Source organism: Phyllobates terribilis, unplaced genomic scaffold, assembly GCF_046119375.1.
Source record: "Phyllobates terribilis strain yellow unplaced genomic scaffold, ASM4611937v1 Scaffold_7__3_contigs__length_470593459, whole genome shotgun sequence".
NCBI classification, from domain to species: Eukaryota; Metazoa; Chordata; class Amphibia; order Anura; family Dendrobatidae; genus Phyllobates; species Phyllobates terribilis.
Window position 1 is genome coordinate 235,568,898 of NW_027362767.1, and position 23,333 is coordinate 235,592,230.

Consider the following 23,333-nt stretch of genomic DNA (forward strand, 5'->3'; position numbering starts at 1 on the left):
ATAAATTCCCCGACATGACAGCCCCTTGTAGTCTTTTCTTTATGTGGAGAAGGACTGATACCAAAATATTAGCATTGTTTATTACCCCCAAGAAGATGCATCTCTATTTGCAGCATGCTGAAAAACTAATTTGTGGGTTACCCCTGCGGCTATTTCCACCACTGCAGACCGATCCCAGGTCAGTAATGTCGCATGCGAGTGAAGAATTCCAACCACTTCACAGGAGGCAGCGGAGAGGAACGGGGTCACATTTCATGTGGGCAGAGCAGGCTAAATAAAGCAGACGCTGCTAAACTAAAGCCTGCCATGCAATGGAGAGGGCACCGCAGCCTGCGCCAGGCCTAATCAAGAATGGCGCCCACGCTTGCTGCACTTTACATTAAGGCTATGTTCACACATCATGTTTTGTTCAGTGTTTCTTTTCTGCAGCAAAACCTGATCTCTTGGCAGGAGGTTTTTCAGGATTTTTGTTGCTGTTTTCTTACTTTTTTTTTTTTGGTGCGTTTTTTTAGCTTTATTCTGCAAAAAAACATGCAAAGCACAAAATACTGAGGACAAAAAACCCAAGTTGTGTGCAGGAGATTTCTGGAATCTCATAGACTTAAACGCAGCTGAAAATTTCCATAAAAAAAACGCTGAAAAAAACATGATGTGTGGACATAGCCTAAACTGACTGTGAAGTCTGTAATAGAAAATTGCTTGAATGGCACTTCCCAACACAATGCCGGTATGAGAATTACTGCAGGGGAAAACCGAGCGCTGAAGGCTTTCTGTGGCAGTGGTGGGCAAGTATGCGCAGCGCCACTCCATTTGATGGCGGCAAATATGGAGTGGTGCTGACATGCATATACAGAGTGATCTGCTCTGTGCTCTGAAATAATACAGGGGTCTGGTCTAAGATCTGAAGTAATATAGGCGTCTGGTTTGGGTTCTGAGATATTTAAGGGACCTGGTCTGGGTTCTGAGATAATTTAGGGGTCTGGTTTGGGGTCTGAGATAATTTAGGGTTCTGGTTTGGGATATGAGATAATTTAGGGTTCTGGTTTGGGGTCTGAGATAATTTAGGGCTCTGGTTTGGGTTCTGAGATAATTTAGGGTTCTGGTTTGGGGTCTGAGATAATTTAGGGTTCTGGATTGGGATCTGAGATAATTTAGGGTTGTGGTTTGGGACCTGACATAATTTAGGGTTCTGGTTTGGGGTCTGAGATAATTTAGGGTTCTGGTTTGGGGTCTGAGATAGCTTAGGGACCTGGTCTGGGATCTGAGATAATTTAGGGTTCTGGTTTGGGGTCTGAGATAATTTAGTGGTCTGCTTTAGGATCTGAGATAATTTAGGGTTCTGGTTTGGGGTCTGAGATAATTTAGGGTTCTGGTTTGGGGTCTGAGATAATTTAGGGTTCTGGTTTGGGGTCTGAGATAATTTAGGGTTCTGGTTTGGGATCTGAGTTAATTTAGGGTTCTGGTTTGGAATCTGAGATAATTTAGGGTTCTGGTTTGGGGTCTGAGATAATTTAGGGTTGTGGTTTGGGACCTGACATAATTTAGGGTTCTGGTTTGGGGTCTGAGATAATTTAGGGTTCTGGTTTGGGGTCTGAGATTATTTAGGGGTCTGCTTTAGGAACTGAGATAATTTAGGTTTCTGGTTTGGGGTCTGAGATAATTTAAGGACCTGGTCTGCGGTCTGAGATAATTTGCAGATCTGGTTTGGGATCTGAGATAATTTAGGGTTCTGGTTTGGGGTCTGAGATAATTTAGGGTTCTGGTTTGGGGTCTGAGATAATTTAGGGTTCAGGTTTGGGACCTGACATAATTTAGGGTTCTGGTTTGGGACCTGACATAATTTAGGGTTTCTGTTTGGGGTCTGAGATAATTTAGGGTTCTGGTTTGGGGTCTGAGATAATTTAGGGTTCTGGTTTGGGGTCTGAGATAGCTTAGGGACCTGGTCTGGGATCTGAGATAATTTAGGGTTGTGGTTTGGGGTCTGAGATAATTTAGGGGTCTGCTTTAGGATCTGAGATAATTTAGGGTTCTGGTTTAGGGTCTGAGATAATTTAGGGGCCTGCGTTAGGATCTGAGATAATTTAGGTTTCTGGTTTGGGGTCTGAGATAATTTAAGGACCTGGTCTGGGGTCTGAGATAATTTAGGGTTCTGGTTTGGGACCTGACATAATTTAGGGTTCTGGTTTGGGGTCTGAGATAATTTAGGGTTCTGGTTTGGGGTCTGAGATAATTTAAGGACCTGGTCTGGGGTCTGAGATAATTTGCAGATCTGGTTTGGGATCTGAGATAATTTAGGGTTATGGTTTGGTGTCTGAGTTAATTTAGGGGTCTGGTTTGGGGGTCTGAGTTAATGTAGGGGTCTGTTTTGCGGTCTGAGGTAATTTAGGAGCCTGGTTTGGGATCTGAGATAATTTAGGGTTCTGGTCTGGAGTCTGAATTAGTTCAGTGGAGCTGGGTCTGAATGTATTTATTTAAGGGTCTGGCCTGGAGGCTGAGTTAATTTTAGGCGTTTAGTCTGGATTCATTTTGTGGCTTGATCTGGGTTTGAATTAATTTAGAGCTCAGGCACTTTAATTATTTTTTTAGGAGTCTGAATTAATTTATTAAGGGTTCTGGTCTCGAGTTTCAATTAATGTTGTGGTCTGAACTGGGCCAGAGGTAATATAGTGGTTAGAGGACTCCATTTATTTATTTAAGATTGTGGTTTGGAGTTTGAATTAATTTAGAGGCGTGTGGTCTGAATTCATTTATTTAGAGGTACTGAATTAATTGATTGGTTTGATCAGGATCTGAATTAAATTAGGTATCATGTCCCAATTAATTTGGGAGTTTGATTATTTATTAAATTTTTAGTACTTGTACTTTTGTTATTCATACTGTTTCATTGTTTTTTTATTTTCTGCACCAATTTATATATTTTATATATATTTTTTATATACACATATTTATATATTTATATATATTTTTTTTTCTACACCAGTTTATATATTTTATAAATCTTTTTTTGTATACATATATATGTTTCTATATACAGATTTTTTTTCTGCACCAGTTTATACTGTATATTTATGTTTATTATAGTCTTATAAATAAGAATCTTATTCCTGTGCGCTGGTTGTGTTGTTTTGGTTTTTTTTTTTTTTTTGCTCTTTTTTCTCTTTTAAAAAAAAATGAATTGTTAGGGGGTTCCCCAAGATAATATTTTTTCAGGGGTTCTCTAATGCTAAAAAGGATGGTAAAACCCCGCAATGTGTAAATTCAGACGGCTGTACAGATTTAACTTTAACTTTACAAGAAATTTTCATGTAAAGTTATGTCCTGATATATTGTGTATGTTTTTTTGAACTCTATAGGGTCCATTGGTATACATAAGTAAATTACACCAAGCATGGTGGCAGCACTGGTCACGACTTCACCTTTAACCTCAGCATTAGTTGCATGGAGTCTGTCCTGGCCCGTGCTGGGGGGGGGGGGTTCTCCCAGTCTTAAAATATACTGGCACATAAAGTGTAAGTAACATTGATACTGAGAGATTTATATGTTACCTCTGTGCTATATACAGTACATAGAAAGAATTATAGTAATCACAAGGATTATGTGACCATCCCATCTTTATTCCAGTCCTAAATAAAGGGAAACATTTAAAGATGACCTGTCACTTGCCATAAAAGTATTTTTTTTAATCTGGTGTAAATGCTGCTGTTCTCCTGAATTCAGCGATGTCTTTCTTTTGTTCCTGCGCCTCTCCGTTCCCCAGATATGGCCTTCTCTTTCCTGTGGATAAATCTAGTATTTTAGCCAAGTGGGCGTGGTTCTCAGCTCTTGGGTGCTCCCACATCTGTCAAATCAGGGGCTGTTGGTTTTCCCTTATGTTAACCCAATTACCCTGTCCGGCCCTCGTGGCCAACCACATACAATAGGAAAGTCACAATGCAGTGACATCCTTCTAAAGTTTATGATGTCATGTTCTTATTCACAGCAGTCAATATAAACAAGCAGTGCTGCAGTGTAAAGCATTGGGGATGGAGAAAGAAGTAGAAGTCTTAGATGATTCAGGAAGTACTATTACCTATGTAAAGTGTCATGCAAAAGTATTCCCCCTCCCCCATGGCATTTTTCGTGTTTTGCTACCTCAAAACATTGAATTTCACTCTGTTTAAGAGTTGTCATCAGTTCTTGTAAAGAACATGCTGACAACTGTGAACATTTGCTTTTCTTTTCATTGTGAAGCAAATAACAAATGGGACAAAATAGCTGAACATTTCAGTGTGCATAACTATTCACCCCCCTACAGTCAGTACTTTGTGGAGCCTCCTTTGGCGTCAATTACAGCTGCAGGTCCCTTTGGATAAGTCTCTATGAGCTTTCCACATCTTGTCAGTGAGATTTTTTGCCCATTCCTCAAGACAAAACTGCTCCAGCTCCTTCAGGTTAGATGGTTTCCTCTGGTGAACAGCAATCTTCAAGTCTGACCACAGATTCTCAATTGGATTAAGGTCTGGGCTGTGACTCGTCCACTCCAAAACATTTACACGTTTCCCCTTAAACCACTCGACTGTTGCTTTAGCAGTATGCTTTGGGTCATTGTCTTGTTGGAAGGTGAACCTCCGTCCCAGTCTCAAATCACTGACAGACTAAAACAGGTTTTGCTCAAGAATATCCCTGTATTTCGTTCCATCCATCTTTCCCTCGACTCGGACCACTTTCTCTATCCCTGCTGCCGAAAAACATCTCAACAGCATGAAGCTGCCGCCACCATGTTTCACTGTGGGGATTGTGTTCTTGGGGTGATGACCTGTTTTGGTTTAGCGTCAGACACGGCGTTTACCTTGGTGGCCAAAAAGTTCAGTTTTAGTCTCAACTGACCACAGCACCTACATTTGGGGAGTCTCCAACATGTCTTTTGGCAAACTCAAAACGAGCCTTACAATTTTTGTGTGTAAGTAAAGGCTTTTCTCTGCCCGCTCATCCATAAAGGCCACCTCTATGGAGTGTACGGCTTATTGTGGTCATATGGACAGATACTCCAGTCTCTACTTGGGAACTCTGCAGCTCCTTCAGGGTTACCTTTGGTGCTGCCTCTGATTAATGCCCTCATTGCCCGGGCTGAGAGTTTTGGTGGGTGGCCCCCACTTGGTAGGTTTGTTGTGGTACCATGTTCTTTCCATTTGATGATAATGGATTTGATGGTGCTCCGGGGATCCTCAGAGATTGGGATATTTTTTATAACCCAACCCTGACTTGTATTTCTCAACAACTTTGTCCCTGACTTGTTTGGAGATCTCCTTGGTCTTCATGGTGTTGTTTGGAGATCTCCTTGGTCTTCATGGTGGTGTTTGGAGATCTCCTTGGTCTTTATGGTGGTGTTTGCAGATCTCCTTGGTCTTCATGGTGGTGTTTGGAGATCTCCTTGGTCTTCATGGTGGTGTTTGGTTAGTGGTGAAGGTCATTGCTTGTACCAGAAATTTTTAGGGGCTTCATCGGAAAAGGGATGAATACATATGCACATGCCAATTTTTAAATATTTGATTCCATAAATGTAATTTATGCTTATATTTTTCTCACTTCACCAACTTAGACTATTTAGTGCTGATGCATCACACACAAATCGGATCACAAAAGTATTTACACACAGGTTGTAATGTAACAAAATAGGTAAAAATCCAAGGGGGTGGATACTTTCGCAAGCCACTGTATAGTGATTTACATATGAAAAACCTTCACACCTGCAGACAGCCACAAGACCTTAGCTCTTGCACCCATTTACAGTTCCTAAAAGTAGATGTAGTTGGATAATGACAATATAAACTACAGAATGAGGCTGAAGGGTCAGAGTCACCCACAGTCGGCGAGCCCCAGATCCTGGTGCTGGGATGTGCCCCAGTGGTAATGGGAGAGGGCGGCTCCTCTGCACATGGGCAGCTCTCTGGGCAGAGCCTACAAGCAGAAGCTGCAGGACACGGACAGAGCAAGAAGTTACTGAGGAAGACCAAGGAACAGAGCATGGCCCAAATCCAGCACTCGGAGCCTGCGAAGGAGAGCAAGACCCTCCCTGACACCCTCACCAAGGAGATCGACTTAGTGCAGAGGGACCCCAAAAATATCAACCAGGACGTGGTGCAGGTGAGAGAGATATAGATGTACGAAAGATTGTAATATTACATAGGAACATGAAGTCAATCTGAGGAATGACAGAAAAATAATCTAATTACTGTTCTAAATCTACAACATCTATTATTTATCCATTTATTATATATCATCTATTATCTATCTATTATCTATATATTATCTATCTATGATCTATATATTATCTATCTATTATCTATCATCTATTATCTATCTATTATCTATATATTATCTATCTATCTATCTATTATCTATCTATTATCTATCTATTATCAATCTATTATCTATGTATTTATCTATTATCTATCTATCATCTATCTATCATCTATCTATTATGTATCTATCTATCTATTATCTATCATCTATCTATTATGTATCTATCTATCTATTATCTATCATCTATCTATATATTATCTATTATCTATCTACCTATCTATTATCTATCTATTATCTATCATCTATTATCTATTATCTATCAGTCATCTATCTATTATCTATCTATCTATTATCTATCATCTATCTATTATCTATCTATCTATCATCTATCTATTATCTGTCTATTATCAATCTATTATCTATCTATTATCTATCTATCTATTATCTATATATTATCTATCTATCTGTTATCTATCTATTATCTATCTATCTATTATCTATCTATTATCTATCTATCTATTATCTATCTATCTATCTATTTATCTATTATCTATCATCTATCTATCTATTATCTATCTATTATCTATCTATTATCTATCTATGATCTATATATTATCTATTATCTATCATCTATCTATCATCTATCTATCTATTATCTATCTATCTATCTTTGTATCCTCATGTATCTATTGATTAATCTACTCTATCATCCATGAACATATGTCCACTACTTCCGCTCTTTGTGTGTCCCCCACCATGCTTCTTGCGGCTGGATGTAAACAGTAGGACACCGCAGCGCTGCACTTTGTGATGTGGCCACTATCATGTACTGCAGTTCAGCTCTTATAGATGCTGGTCTGCATCTAAAATCGGCGGAGTTCTGACACCCAGGAACCCCACTAATCTTTTTATTGATCACTTTGGTCATCCATAAAAAAACGTAGTGGACAACCCCTATAAGATCATTGCTTTTTATTAGGATTGTATTGGGAAATTAGGGCACTTTCTAAGTTATGAAATCACCACAATACACTTGTCTTTGGGGGGGCAATATGAAATAGATGCCTTTACATTTGGGGGTGTCATGACTTTTCCAAAGTACTTAGAAAGGATCAATTTTACTACTTAAACTAGTGGTACGGCTATATTGGTCCTAGAACAACAATAAAAATGATACCTGTCTTGTAATAATCCGATGTGCCAGAGCTGAGAAATCAAGCTTTGAAGCACATGCCAAGTAGCCTGGAAGTGCATTAGGGGCGTGTCAGTGTGCTCAGGGGCGTGTCAGTGTGCTCAGGGGCGTGTCAGTGTGCTCAAAGTGCACTTCCGGGCTAATTTGTATGTTGCTTTAAAGCTCGATTTCTCAGCTCTGGCACATCGGATTATTGCGAGATAGGTGTCATTTTTCTTGTTTTTATAGGACCTATATAGCCATACCAGTAGTTTCAGTAGTAAAAGTATCTTGACAGGTGCCCTTTAATTTACATTATAGTGACATTTAAGGCTGTATGTGATGTATGATATCTTGCAGTTACCATTATTTCAGCTGGACAGTCCTGAATTGATGATGATATCCTTATTCATAGATTTCTTCTAATTTACAGGAGGCATTGAAAACACTTGAATTGTGTTGTAAGAGATTAAAAAAAAAAAAAAAAATCCAAAAACAGCGCCACCTTTGTCCATAAACTGTATGTAAAATGGCAGCTCAGACGCATTTAAGCTAGTGCGCCTTCGCTGCAATACCAAATACAGCCTATGGTAAAGAGTGGCGCTGTTTCTGGAGGAAACTTATAACTCATTTAGTAGGTAGCATTTCAAATATAAGGGCATATTGGCACTAAAGGTTTACTTCCATCTTCATAGATGGATGCGGTCAGATAGAGGACCAAAGCCATGGCTTTCTGCTCTTAAAGAGGTATTTCCATCTTCATAGATGGATATTATTGGATAGTACTTGTAAAAACAAGCACTTCTGCAATTTATTGCTAATTAATATTTTCAGCCGTTCTTGAGATATTAACACTTTTCTTTTGTTTATAGCTCGTTACCTAGGAGACCGACCACCTCTGCTGTCTAGTTTGTAAGCACTGTGCTAAAGCTGACAGGGATTAGAACCTACAGCAATCTTGGCCAGCTTTACATGTGTTTTCGAGTTCAATAGAAAAGAGTTTGTAAGTCCTGTGCATGTTGTGTTGTCTAGCAGCGGTGGTCGATCTCCTAGGTAACGAGCTGTAAACATAAGAAAAGTTTTAATATCTCAAGAACGGCTAAGAATTTTAATAAGCCGTAAATTGCAAAAGTGCTTGTTTTTACAAGCTCTATCCGACAATACCAATTTTCAAAAATGGGAATAACCCCTTTAAGAACATTGGTCTTTCATCTAATAATTCGGAATTATAAGCAATAGACTCAGGAATACATGCTCCTATGTAAAACAGAGAAGGTTGGGTGGGGTTCTGGGGTCGGGGCATGTTTATTTGGGATCTGTGTAAATTTAACACTGCAGGCGAGGGCAGCTTCTGTCCCCGTGTGGCTGCTGGTGGTGGGGGCTGCTGTCACACAACGCAGAAGAGCTCTGACAGCTGGAGACTCAGCCCACATCCACCTCCGCTCAGAGACAAATATATAGAGGGAATTAATGGAATCCTCATAAACCCCAGCACTAGTGCACCTTATAAGTGCATCCCGCAGCGCCTCAGTGCCCGTCCCCGGAGCAATAACCCCTCCGAACAACAACGCCAACCAAAAAGGGGGCGACCACACTGAGGAAAAAGCTCATTAATGTAAAAGGGCGAAGCTTTTAGTGTTCTTTACACATGTGTTTCTGGAAGTTTTCAGAACTGAGATAAAGCATTTATCACGGGGGCAGATCGTTTTCTCCCCTCTCCAATCTGAAATTGGTGATATCAACAATCAACCACAAGGCTTGGCCTAAAGGAATAAGACCCTGTTCAGACTGGTCTTCCGTGACTCTGTGGTCAGCATGTACCTGGACTTTACACCTCTCCGCTGGTGGGTCTACAGTCACGGCTAAGTAGAGATTTTCCATGGTTGTAATGCCTTAAGGGGTTGTCTCATCATTACAGCCACCGTAAGCCCATGTGACCATGGTTGTACTGCCTTAAAGGGGTTGTCTCATCATTACAGCCATCGTCAGCCCATGTGACCATGGTTGTACTGCCTTAAAGGGGTTGTCTCATCATTACAGCCATCGTCAGCCCATGTGACCATGGTTGTAATGCCTTAAAGGGGTTGTCTCATCATTACAGCCATCGTCAGCTCATGTGACCATGGTTGTACTGCCTTAAAGGGGTTGTCTCATTATTACAGCCATCGTCAGCCCATGTGACCATGGTTGTACTGCCTTAAAGGGGTTGTCTTATCATTATAGCCCCACTGTTAGCTGCTTTTTTCTTGCCATAATACAAATTCTAACAGTCTATTCAGTAGGGCTATCAGCTGTGTATCCACCAGACTTCTGCACAACACAACTGATGGTCCCAACCCCATTTATAAGGCAAGAAATCCCACTTATTAAACCTGACAGGGCACACCTGTGAAGTGAAAACCATTTCCGGTGACTACCTCTTGAAGCTCATCAAGAGAATGCCAAGAGTGTGCAAAGCAGTCATCAAAGCAAAAGGTGGCTACTTTGAAGAACCTAGAATATAAGACATATTTTCAGTTGTTTCACACTTTTTTCTTAAGTATATAATTCCACATGTGTTAATTCATAGTTTTGATGCCTTCAGTGTGAATGTACAATTTTCATAGTCATGAAAATACAGAAAAATCTTTAAATGAGAAGGTGTGTCCAAACTTTTCATCTCTACTGTATAAAAAGGTAAATTCTGCAATTTACCTTTTATTAAGAATCCTCTCCATGCTCAGAAACAATAGGATTTTTAATTCCTTAGTATACATGTCACGACTGTTGTCAGGTATCCCAGAGCCAGGGGCTCCTACCCTGTCCCTAACGCTAGGGGCGCCATAGCTGGCCCTGTTCCCTGGATTACTTCTGAAGGTGAAGACGCCGGGGCCTCGTACCTTGTCTGAGCTCCTAAATTCGCCATCAGTCTGTTCCCTTCCCTCACCCAAGGAAGAGGGAAGTAGTAGTGTATGGCAGTACACCAACCAGACTAACAAAGTAATACAAACAGATATAAAGGAAAATACCAATCATACAAATATATATGTACACAAACAACAGAGAATAACACCGGGGAGTGGAGAATGGGGAAAAACCAAAGTAGCAGAAGAAGGTGATTAACACACAACGAAAACCACACAACAGTCTTAGCTAAATCCACCAAACACCTTCTCAAATAACTCTCCACCAAGCTCATAACCATGCAGCAGTGAAGCTAGCTCTGGCAATGACTGCTAGCCATGGCCCAAAATATATAGAAGAGGGGATTAGTGGATTTGGCCACCTACAGTGCCCCTGCAAGGCTTGGAGCATGGGATAGCTTACATGTCACAGGCACCAGGACGGCACTGCCCCCCGGCAAGCTGGAAGCTGTATAGTGAGTTCTGGAAGAAAGATCCAATGGTAGATCTAATGGATGGTAAGGGCACTGCTCCTATCCACCCAATATCTCACTGCAGTGGTTGAGTTCGAAGTTAATGCCATGTTCTGTAGGAGGCTCATCAGCGGTGTATCCATGAGTGCTGGTGGAGTTTTATGGAACCCTAAAAAAAGATAATGCACCATGCAAACCCCATTGTCAGAATTGCTGTTTTTTTCTCTGCGTCAAAAATGATAAGCAAGCATCCACGTGACCTTGTCAGGGGAAAAATAAAAAAGTTCTAGAGCCATGAAAAATGTAAAAAAAAAAATACTCCATCTTGAAGTTAAAAACAGGCCAGTCTAGGGTTAAAAACACAGGAGCAGAGCTGCAGTATAAATCATGAAGGAGGACAGAGCAGCAGCCTGAGTCACTGATGAGACCAGAGTGGACATTAAACTGTCTCTAACTCTCATTAAATGAGTTTTCCCAAAATCACAAGTTATCCCTCTATCCTTAGAATAGGGAATGATATGCCTATCATTGGGGGGCCGACAGCTGGGACCCCCAGCGATCCCGAGAGCGGGGCTATGAGACTGCCATATCAGCGCTCAGCTATTTACAGCCGTCTCATTGACAGCTCAGGATCAGCGGTCAGACCCCCCTATATCCATGGAATTAGCTCTTTAAATAATGCAGAATTACTGATTACAGATGTGAAAAATATCTAAAAATGATCTAAGCCAACACCAATATACTGTATAAATAGTAAGCGAGCACTAACCAAAGCATGTACCATAGTCCTGGATCAGAAAAATAATCTGCCTTGTGTCCAGAATCAGGGACACTCTTGCATCTATGGGTCGGTCGTGTCTGGTATTAATCTAAACAGATGACCTGCAATACCAGATACAACCTATGGAACAGAGTAGCGCTGTCCACTCGGACGTGTAAATTCTCTGGACATTCATATCCATAAATTACAGATGAGACTAATGCATGTTGCAATCTATTCCTTTAGGGCTCTTTCACACGTCAGTATCTCCGGTATGAGTGGTCACAGTTTCCACACGAACTGGAGACACTGATACACTTAGACCTATTCAAATTAATGGGTCTGTGCACATCTCCGTGTGATTTTGCGGACCGTGTGTCCATGTGCTCCACACAGAGACAAGTCCGTTTATTGTGGATACACGGTCCACAAAATGTACCACACGGATGACATCCTCGTAACACTGGGAATGGCGCTGTTCCCAAGCACCGGGTGCTGAATGCTGCCCTCATCATGGTTCTCTGCTGGTGCTGTGATCCGCACCAGCAGGGACCATGATGAGGGTAGTAGTAGTCTGCTCCTGGTGTCCCCACCTGTAAAATTAAGAATAAAATAATAAAATCCTTATACTCACCTCTCCTAGATGTCCCTCGCTGTATCCATGCGACCACTGAGAGAAGCGGGGGAGAATGAGCCGCTGCAGCGAGCCGCTCATTCTCCCCGGCTACTCGGCAGCAGCGGTCGCATAGATGACAGCAGGAGACATCTAGGAGAGGTGAGTACATGGATTTTATTATTTTATTCTTAATTTTACAGGTGGGGACACCGGGAGCAGACTACTACTACCCTCATCATGGTCCCTGCTGGCGGTGATCACTGCGCCGGCAGGGAACTATGATGAGGGCAGTGTTCAGCACCCGGCGCCTGGGAACAGCGCTACCTGTAGCGCTGATTCCCAGGCGCCCAACTGTGTGATCCAGATGCGGCACACGTGTCGCACACGGATGCAACACGTAAAACACACACGGGGCACGGATATCTCCGGTACCATTTTTTCCGGTACCGGAAATATCCAGATGTGTGAAACCGGAAAATTGCTCCTGTGAATTGGCCCTTTCACTTATGTTGGTCCATGAGTTGTACACACAGGGAGAACACAGACAAGAATAATGCTTGTCTGCCCTTACTCTAATTTTGGACAGCCCCTTTAAAGAGAGCCTCTTACTTGCCATACATATGTAATTTTTTTACCCGGTGGTAATGCCGCTGTTCTCCTGAATCCGACAACCTTTTTCTTTTGCTCTTGCGTCTCTCCGTTCCTGAGATATGGCCCCTTCTTTCTTGTATATAAATCTAGTCTTGTAAGACTCAACTATTCTCTGTGGGAGTCTTCTTTACACCACGCCCATTTGACTAAGACGACTACATTTATATACAGGAAAGAGAGGGCTATATCTCAGGAACGGAGATGAGCAGGAATTTAAAAAAAAACATCTCCAGATTCAGGAGAACAGCGGCATTTACACCAGGTAAAACATTTTCTATTTATGACAAGTGATGGATTCTCTTTAAGGCCATCTAACCTAACACCTTGGAAGATCATGTATATAAACCACTACTGGCCAGCTCACAGTATATAATGTCCCACAGTGCAGTGGTCTTAACTGGTCCATGTCATCTCCCTACAGGTGGATTTCGAGGATGTAATCGCTGAACCAGACAGCATTCACAGCTTTGACGGGGTGTGGAAGGCCAGCAATACCACCTTTACCGTCACCAAATACTGGTTTTACCGCGTGATCTCTGCTGTTTTTGGCCTTCCGCTGGCCCTTCTATGGGGCTTCCTCTTTGCTTGCCTTTCATTCTGTCACATCTGGGCTGTAGTCCCTTGCGTCAAGAGTTACCAAATGGAAATCCAATGCTTGGGCCAGTTCTACGCCGCTTGTCTCCATACCTTCTGTGATCCAATCTTCGAGGCTGTGGGTAAAGCACTGGGTGGCATCCGCGTGGCACTCAGAAAAGAAGTGTGAAAACCAAATTGGCACCAACAGACAATGGCACTGGGGGAAGCTGCCAACTAAGTATGCCCAATTACTAATATCATGATGCCAATGGACCCTAACCCAAAGAAGCACACAAAACAGAAGTGGGTATAAATACCATGTTTTATTGGCATTTCTCTGTATGCACAAACAGCTGTATTTTGGTGAGATCTGGCGCAGGAGTATAGGGTAAAAGGCCTCTGTTATAAAGTCTTATGCATGTATCGCCGCAGAAGATCAACGTGAAGACGTTCTTCAAAGACTCCACATGGGCCCCCGAATTCAAGAAGTCAAACTATTCTCCAAAACTTGAAGGTCACAGTAAGGTATGGGATAGTGTACGGTTACAAACAGATAAGGCACACCGAACACGGGTGCCCTAGAGCGTCGGTAACCCAACTGCCAGGGTGCTGAGCTATGCCACGGTATAAGCAATGACAGAGGGAGACAACACTGTAGGGCGAGGCTGGAAAATGACGCACATACACCAAAAAAGACTTTAACCACAAGCAAAACTACAAGAACAGACGATCTAAGAAAAAAAGGTCCATAAAAAAAGAACCCTCAGCTGTCTTTTGTGCCATTAATAGGGGAAATTTATTGAAACCGTAAGCTGCCTCATTGACGAGAATATCTCATTCCTGGATGATAATAAAAAATGTTTTGTGTATATATTGTATGGTTTATTTCGTGGGAGATATAGCTATAAAAAAATGGTCAAACAACAGTTAATACACTCATCATTGGTGCTTTTAGGGAGTAATAAGTGGCAACTGGACAATGTGGAATTTATTGGCTTCTATGCTATAGCCCTCCTGCAACTTTTACTAAATGTTATTTTTGCTTTCTAGCGCGCCTATGTGCTTATTATAGACAGAGCACTGAATATGGTGTGTATGAGTACAGCTCAGCTCTGTTACATCCTTATAATTAGATATTATTGACGTAAAAAATAATCAGGTCAATACGACTGGGCATGTAAAAACCAACAAGTCCACATGATTTAGCATATTCCTTTAATGAGGACCCGTTACTTGTCATAAATATGTATTTTTTTTTAACCTGGTGTAAAAGCCGCTGTTCTTCTGAATCCGGCGCTGTTTTTCTTTTTTTCCTGCGCCTCTCCGTTCCGGAGATATAGCACTTTCTTCTCTCTAGTCTTGTTAGCCAAGTGGGTGTGATCATCGAGAAAACGCCCACAGAGGATCATGCCTCCTTGGCTAACAAGTCTGGGTTTATATACATGAAGCAGAATGCCATATCTCCGGAACGGAAAGGAGTAGAGACAAAAGAAAAGTGGCACCAGACTCAGCGGAACAGCGGCATTTACACCAGGTGCAAAAGTTACACATTTATGACAATTAACAGGTCGCCTTTAAGAGCTGTTTTTTAGGGTTCACGTTAAAGGGGATGCCTGGTTGTAAAGTGACTTTTTGTAAAAAGGCTGCCCCGTGACCAGTAGATCACACGGTGTCCCTGCAGAAAGTCTTATTTTTGTGTTGCGCCACCACAGGAGAAGTGGGGTATTACACAGTTCCTAATGAAATCATCATGTCATGATTGAACCTACCAGGTCCTCCAAAGCAACAGTTTTTAGAGCTGCATTTTAGGCCTAGTTCAGACTTGTATAAGAGGCTGTCAAGTTCGGGTCAGGAATACCTGTGACCAGTCCGAGCAACATGGACGATGTTCCACGGACGTCTGAATTAGACTTTAGGCTATGTTCACACATCATGGTTTTTTCAGCGTTTTTTTATGCAGTTTTTTATGCAAATTTTCAGCTGCGTTTTGCATTAACAGCAAAGTCTATAAGAAACCAGAATTCTCTGTTCACACATCATGGGGTTTTTTTTGTTCAGGATTTTGTGCCCTGCAAGTTTTTTTTTGGAAAATAGAGCATGTCACTTCTTTCAGTGTTTTTTCAGAGTTTTTCCACCCATAGGACATAATGGGTGGTGAAAAAAATGCTGAAAAAACATTAAAAAAAAAGCAACAAAATTAGTTTCAGTGTTTTTTCAGCGTTTTTGATGCCAAAATAGAATGGGATTCTTTTTTTCACAGAACTTTATGTACATGAATAAAAAGAGACAGAAGAACAGTGAAAAAAACGCACCAAAAACGCATAAAAAAAGCACCAAAACTGCAAGAAAAATCCTGAACAAAATGCCCATGAAGATCAGGTTTTGCTGCAGAAAATTGAAGCCAAAAAAAAAACCATGATGTGTGAACATAGCCTTAGTCTGACCAATAGAGCTCTAAAAAAGGGCAACCTGTACCGTCAATAATTTGGCATATGTTTGAAGAATATATTGAGAATATCTCATTCCTGATATAAGTGTTTGTAAAGCAGTAAAATTCCTTTGATCCGGAATAATTTGTCTTTTTAAATCTTACACAATATTTTCTAGGAAGAAAAAAGTGTCACATTAAAGTCAATTCACTTTAATAATGAGCGATATCTGTCATATATGAACCTTGAGACGTCTTTAGACAATGTATACAAGGGTTGTCCGGTACTACAAAATCTAGTCTTTTTGGCCAACTGGGCGTGGTCCTTCAAAAGATGACAATAGAGAAGAGCTCAGGGCTACGCCTATTTGGCTTAAAAGGGTAGATTTATATACAGGGAATGGAGCGGAGCAGGAAAAAAAGAAAAACAATGTCAGATTTGGGAGAACAACGTGATTTACACTAGGAGAGAAAATGATATATTTATGGCAAGTGACAGGCCCTCTTTAAGTGACTGTGGCTACAAAATTGTCTGTTACCCATAGCAACCAATCAGCTCTCAGCTTTCATTTTTCCTGAACAGTTTAAGAATTGAAAGCTGAGCTCTGATTGGTTGCTATGGGCAGCAAGGATAGTTTTACTTTCAGTATTGATTTGAGTTTACATTACAGAAAGCCATACAGGCCTCCATTATGGTATTGGGTTTTTCCACACATGATGAAAATGCCTGATAAGTTTCGCCACCCAACACCAAAGGATGAAAGAATCATGACTGAGACCCCTCTCAGAGGCCCACGTAGCCGCCATATGGCTTTGCTCCTGTATAACCCTTTAATTCTAAAGAAGAAACGTCCATCGAAGGCCATTAAAGGGGTTTTCCCATTACGGAAAGTAGGCTCCGAAATTGGTGGCAAGGAATCCGATCTGCTAATTTCTTATTAAATAAAGGTACTTTAAAAACTCGGTGTAGAAATCCCAAATTGTGCTCTGAGTTGTGTGCTGAGACTAAATGGCCTACAGTTCCCCATCAAGTGACATCACACATGTAGTTTCCTTAGATTTTCAGCTGCAGAGTACAGAGAGCATAATGTAGATTGAAAACAGTACCTCACATGCGTAACCACCATACTTTATTGCCATAGGGGGACATCACCCTTGGCAACAGAACTTATAAACAAAGTGGTCACATGGAGTACAAGTAGGTGGATAACACTAAAAGTTAAACCATTTGACAACCATGATTACTTTTACATTATGGACCAACTTAGCCCTATTAAAGAGGATCTGACACTAGGTCAAATATGGGCTCTTTTTTGCCCTTATTTTATTCCCCCTGCTCCCCTTAGTATTCTGTATTTTGTTTGCTTTAAATCTGCCATACAGTTTCAGAGATATGGGCCTTTTTATTAACGGCTTATGTTTTTACTAAAGGGGCATGGCTCACATGGTAATTATGCAAAACAACCTAAAGACACGCCCCTGAGGATCCTGCAAGCCACGCCCTGTTTGAAAAGATCCATAAAAACTAGTACTAAACAAAAAGGCCTATATCTTTGGAACTGTATGGCAGATTTTAAAAAATACAAAAAAATAGAATATTCAGGGAAGCAAATAAAAGCAGAAACTGCCCTCTTTTGACCTGGTGACAGATACCCTTTAAGGTACCACTAAATATATTTCACTCAATTGCGAAAAGAATGACCCCCAATAGAAAGCAGAGAATGTAAAATGGTGCAGCTAGCGCCACCTAGTGACATCTATATAAATCTCCTTGACATTGCACGCCGGTTGTCGGTGCCTGTGCTATTCGCAGTGTAGTCATATTTAAGTGACTAAATTCCTACTATGCGTAAACTTGACCCCTCTGTAACAAGAAAGCCGCTTCACAAGTACTAAAAAAGTGGACGGAATCTCTCGGAATGTGAGCGTTCTAACAATGTCTAGTTCCTTCCCGCATAGAATCTGATGCTGGCTGATTGTATGATCAGTATAAAAGATGGGGGATCGTTAGTGGTGTTATTGGCTGTGCTTGTGCCAACCTGCTGGTATCATTATGCCGATAAGGAGCCTGGTCTAGATGCCAGGAAACCTAAATACCAGTGGGTTCAAAATGAAGGTTGTAGCATTGGACAGGTGCCGCTGCCAAAATCCGCAGTCAACAGTCTATATATGTATTTTCTATCTCCCCCGGTGTTTCGCAAATGGTTGGACATTGGCCACGCTGGTTCTTTTGGGGAGGGAGAAGCTCCATTTAGCTCACACACCTGTGCTTTTGTTTATGGCAGTAACATAGACTGATACATAGAAACGAATGTAAATGTAAATATTATCACATATCCCTCCTTCCCCTATTGTCCAGCAGTCCAGTACTGATCTGTGCCCAGGCGGACCGACGCGCGTGGAAATGAATGGATTCTACGTTCCATTTTTGTCTTCAAATTCATCTTCGAAATACGGTTCTCCCTTGAGGTCCCTTTTTGCCCGCTGGGCTCCCGCGTACCGGCTCGAACGCACTTGGCGCATGAGGTTTAGTCTCCCGGGGCTTCCCTGCTTTGGTGACTTCGCTCGCTTCCTCCACGACCCCGTGTCTCTGCGCTGCTTTACCCAACAGCTCTTTGAAAACACTGTCCATGTTTTTTGTCACATCCTGTCGTGTAGAGAAGAGACACAAATGCAATAGTATTTTATCTGGATATTAATACAAATTCAGCATCCGCTGTTTCAGCAGCAAGATGTGAACATTGACAAAGATGATTAGGATCAAGGCAGAGTCCATATGACAGAACAAAGGACCGCAGCTTCCCCTTTGTAAATTTTTACTTTTCTTTTCCCACCCACATTAAAGTAATTTGAAAAATGACCTTATCTACTTCTATGCCTTGACGATCACTTTGCCAGGCTTTCATTGCAGATGGCCCCTTATGCAGCCCGTCCACGTGGTTCCTCCTCTCCCCTGGTGTTCTGGGAACATAGAACAAAGCAAGTAAAAAAAAATAACCTAATTAAAAAATATAATCAGAATATAATTATTATAATATCAATTGACATATAATGTCTCAAGATAGAAAGACAGATGGATGAATAAATGGATAGAAAGAAAGACGGACGGACGGACGGATAGCAAGAAAGACGAACGGACAGAAAAAAAGACGGACGGGATGGATATAAAGAAAGATGGATGGACGGATAGAAAGAAAGATGGACGGATGGATAGAAAGAAAGACGGACGGATAGAAAGAAAGACGGACGGGACGGATAGAAAGAAAGACGTACGGATGGATAGAAAGAAAGACAGACGGATAGAAAGAAAGACGGACGGATAGAAAGAAAGAAAGACGGACGGGATGGATATAAAGAAAGACGGACTGACGGATAGAAAGAAAAACGGACGGATAGAAAGACGGATGGATAGAAAGAAAGATGGACAGACAGAAAGAAAGATGGATGAATGGATGGATAGAAAGAAAGACGGACAGACGGATAGCAAGAAAGACGAACGGATATAAAGAAAGATAGTCGGACGGTTATAAAGAAAGAAGGACGGATAGATAGAAAGATGGACGGACGGATAGAAAGAAAGACTGACGGGACGGATATAAAGAAAGATGGACGGACAGATAGAAAGAAAGAAAAACAGACAGATAGAAAGAAAGACAGACGGACGGATAGAAAGATGGATGGACAGATAGAAAGAAAGACTGACGGGACGGATATAAAGAAAGAAAAACGGACAGATAGAAAGAAAGACAGACGGACGGACGGATAGAAAGATGGATGGACAGGTAGAAAGAAAGACGGACGGATGGATAGAAAGGAAGACGGACGGACGGATAGAAAGACAGACGGGACGGATATAAAGAAAGATGGACGGACGGAGAGAAAGAAAGAAAAACAGATAGAAAGAAAGACAGACGGACGGATAGAAAGATGGATGGACAGATAGAAAGAAAGACGGACGGATGGATAGAAAGGAAGACGGACGGCTAGACAGGAAGACAGACGGCTAGACAGGAAGACGGACGGACGGATAGAAAAAAAGACGGACAGACAGATAGAAAGACAGACGGACAGATAGAAAGACGGACGGACTGACGGATAGAAAGAAATACAGACAGATGGATAAAAAGAATGATGGACGGATAGAAAGAAAGACGGATAGAAAGAAAGACAGACGGACGGATAGAAAGAAAGACAGACGGACGGATAGAAAGATGGACGGACGGACAGAAAGAAAGACGGAAGGATGGATAGAAAGGAAGACAGAAGGATAGAAAGGAAGATGGACGGGTAGAAAGAAAGACGGACAGAAGGATAGAAAGAAAGAAGGACAGATGGATAGAAAGACAGACGGACGAATAGAAAGAAAGACAGACGGACGGATAGAAAGATAGATATGAGATAGATAATAGATACAGTACAGACCAAAAGTTTGGACACACCTTCTCATTTAAAGATTTTTCTGTATTTTCATGACTATGAAAATTGTACATTCACACTGAAGGCATCAAAACTATGAATTAACACATGTGGAATTATATACTTAACAAAAAAGTGTGAAACAACTGAAAATATGTCTTATATTCTAGGTTCTTCAAAGTAGCCACCTTTTGCTTTGATGACTGCTTTGCACACTCTTGGCATTCTCTTGATGAGCTTCAAGAGGTAGTCACCGGAAATGGTTTTCACTTCACAGGTGTGCCCTGTCAGGTTTAATAAGTGGGATTTCTTGCCTTATAAATGGGGTTGGGACCATCAGTTGTGTTGTGCAGAAGTCTGGTGGATACACAGCTGATAGTCCTACTGAATAGACTGTTAGAATTTGTATTATGGCAAGAAAAAAGCAGATAAGAAAAACGAGTGGCCATCATTACTTTAAGAAATGAAGGTCAGTCAGTCCGAAAAATTGGGAAAACTTTGAAAGTGTCTCCAAGTAAAGCTGCAAAAACCATCAAGCGCTACAAAGAAACTGGCTCACATGAGGACCGCCCCAGGAAAGGAAGACCAAGAGTCACCTCTGCTTCTGAGGATAAGTTTATCCGAGTCACCAGCCTCAGAAATCGCAGGTTAACAGCAGCTCAGATTAGAGACCAGGTCAATGCCACACAGAGTTCTAGCAGCAGACACATCTCTACAACAACTGTTAAGAGGAGACTTTGTGCAGCAGGCCTTCATGGTAAAATAGCTGCTAGGAAACCACTGCTAAGGACAGGCAACAAGCAGAAGAGATTTGTTTGGGCTAAAGAACACAAGGAATGGACATTAGACCAGTGGAAGTCTGTGCTTTGGTCTGATGAGTCTTTGTGCGACGCAGAAAAGGTGAACGGATGGACTCTACATGCCTGGTTCCCACCGTGAAGCATGGAGGAGGAGGTGTGATGGTGTGGGGGTGCTTTGCTGGTGACACTGTTGGGGATTTATTCAAAATTGAAGGCATACTGAACCAGCATGGCTACCACAGCATCTTGCAGCGGCATGCTATTCCATCCGGTTTGCGTTTAGTTGGACCATCATTTATTTTTCAACAGGACAATGACCCCAAACACACCTCCAGGCTGTGTGAGGGCTATTTGACCAAGAGGGAGAGTGATGGGGTGCTATTTTCAGTTGTTTGACACTTTTTTGTTAAGTATATAATTCCACATGTGTTAATTCATAGTTTTGATGCCTTCAGTGTGAATGTACAATTTTCATATTCATGAAAATACAGAAAAATCTTTAAATGAGAAGGTGTGTCCAAACTTTTGGTCTATACTGATAATAGATAGATAATAAACAGATAGATAATAGATAGTAGATAGGGTAATGCAGCGGCTTGCTGCATTGACAAAATGTCTGAGGGGGTGTGTTCTGGTTGACCACGTACCTCCCCTTCAGGTGACTGATCACATGACTGTGACATCATCACAGGTCCTGGGCGCATAGAGGATATATACAGGGTGGTCCAAAAGTAGGTGGACAGAAAGTGTAATAAGGTTATGAAGGGGGAGATTTATCAAACATGGTGTAAAGTGAAACTGGCTCAGTTGCCCTTAGCAACCAATCAGATTCTGTTACGCTCGCACCCGGGCTGACTGGCGTGAGCTTGATTAGTGATCCCACTGGACCATGAACCGAGGATTGCCTGAAGGGGCGTAACTAAGTATCAACTCGGTCCGACCAAGGTCACACGGCGGCTCAGTCGACTCCGTGAACCAGGGAGGAACCGAGCAGAGGGACCAGGTGCTACTCCAGGTCAGACCCCGGTAACAGCTGTTGACCCACACCGGGGAATGCAGGAACAGGCAGGTTAGGCTGACATACAGACAGGTGGGTACTGGCAGGCACGGCTGGTATGAAGACAGGTGGGTATTGGCAGGCACGGCTGACATGCAGACAGGAGGGTACTGGCAGGTAGGAACGCAGGCAGGATAGGGACCAGTACAGACTGGGACACAGGAACAGAGCCGCAGGTGCGGTTGACAGTAGAGCAGAGCGAAAAAGCAGATGCGGTGAACAAGCAGAGCGAAATCGCCAATGCGGTGAACAAGCAGAGCAGAACGAAACCACCGGTGCGGTGAACAAGCAGAGCAGAGCGAAACCGCCAGTGCGGTGAACAAACAGAGCAGAGCGAAACCGCAGGTGTGGTGAACAAGCAGAGCAGAGCAAAATCGCAGGTGCGGTGAACAAGCAGAGCAGTGCGGAACCGCAGGTGCAGTGAACAAGCAGAGCAGAGCGGAACCGCAGGTGCGGTGAACTAGCAGAGCAGAGCGGAACCGCAGGTGCGGTGAACAAGCAGAGCAGAGCGGAACCGCAGGTGCGGTGAACAAGCAGAGCAGAGCGGAAACGCAGGTGCGGTGAACAAGCAGAGCTGAGCGGAACCGCAGGTGCGGTGAACAAGCAGAGCAGAGCGGAACCGCAGGTGCGGTAAACAAGCAGAGCAGAGCGGAACCGCAGGTGCGGTGAACAAGCAGAGCAGAGCGGAACCGCAGGTGCGGTGAACAAGCAGAGCAGAGCGGAACCACAGGTGCGGTGAACAAGCAGAGCAGAGCGGAATTGCAGGTGCGGTGAACAAGCAGAGCGGAACCGCAGGTGCGGTGAACAAGCAGAGCAGAGTGGAACCGCAGGTGGGGTGAACAAGCAGAGCAGAGCAGAACAAAACCCGCAGGTGCGGTGAACAAGCAGAGCAGAACAGAGCAGAAGGTGCAGGCAGACAGGACAGGGCTCTGTTCACATGGAACAGACTGGAAAATACAGGAAGATAGTTGGAACACAGGAGGTAGATACGGAGGCAGGGAAACGGGACAAGCAGAACCAGATACACACAAGGTACTTACAATGAAGTAGCGAGTGGACACAAAACTCACAAACAGAAGTACAGAGACAACGAGTTGGAGTTAGGTGCAGGTTCAGACACTGCAGGAAAAGGGAAGGTTCGGACATAGAGACAAACAGGTAACGGGCTAGGACACTGTTCAGACAGGAACTGAACCAGGAACAAGATACAGGAACGAGCCT

At 42.5% G+C, this 23,333-nt stretch overlaps 2 protein-coding genes across 4 annotated transcripts in view; one reads left to right on the forward strand and one right to left on the reverse strand.

The window, feature by feature from the left end:
- The first annotated feature begins 5,874 nt into the window (after positions 1-5,874).
- LOC141154232 (caveolin-3-like) lies at positions 5,875-14,310 on the forward strand. Its single transcript, XM_073639831.1, has 2 exons — positions 5,875-6,123; positions 13,257-14,310. The coding sequence occupies exons 1-2, from the start codon at positions 5,890-5,892 to the stop codon at positions 13,596-13,598; spliced, it is 576 nt and encodes a 191-aa protein (XP_073495932.1). The 5' UTR covers positions 5,875-5,889; the 3' UTR covers positions 13,599-14,310.
- ARHGAP4 (Rho GTPase activating protein 4) overlaps positions 13,716-23,333 on the reverse strand; it is a 102,325-nt gene continuing 92,707 nt past the window's right edge. For all 3 annotated transcript variants that reach the window (XM_073639829.1, XM_073639828.1, XM_073639830.1), the window contains exons 22-23: positions 18,701-18,800; positions 13,716-18,486 (exon numbers count right to left, since the gene is read on the reverse strand). In XM_073639829.1, coding sequence (XP_073495930.1) covers positions 18,280-18,486; positions 18,701-18,800 — 307 coding nt within the window. In that variant the 3' untranslated portion in view covers positions 13,716-18,279. The remainder of the gene's footprint in view (positions 18,487-18,700; positions 18,801-23,333) is intronic.

Excerpts from the sequence above, each read along its gene's own strand:
- LOC141154232 (XM_073639831.1), top strand. The coding sequence starts at position 5,890 with ATGGGAGAGGGCGGCTCCTCTGCACATGGGCAGCTCTCTGGGCAGAGC. Across the intron at positions 6,124-13,256 it reads TCAACCAGGACGTGGTGCAG|GTGGATTTCGAGGATGTAAT; the intron begins GTGAGAGAGATA and ends ATCTCCCTACAG.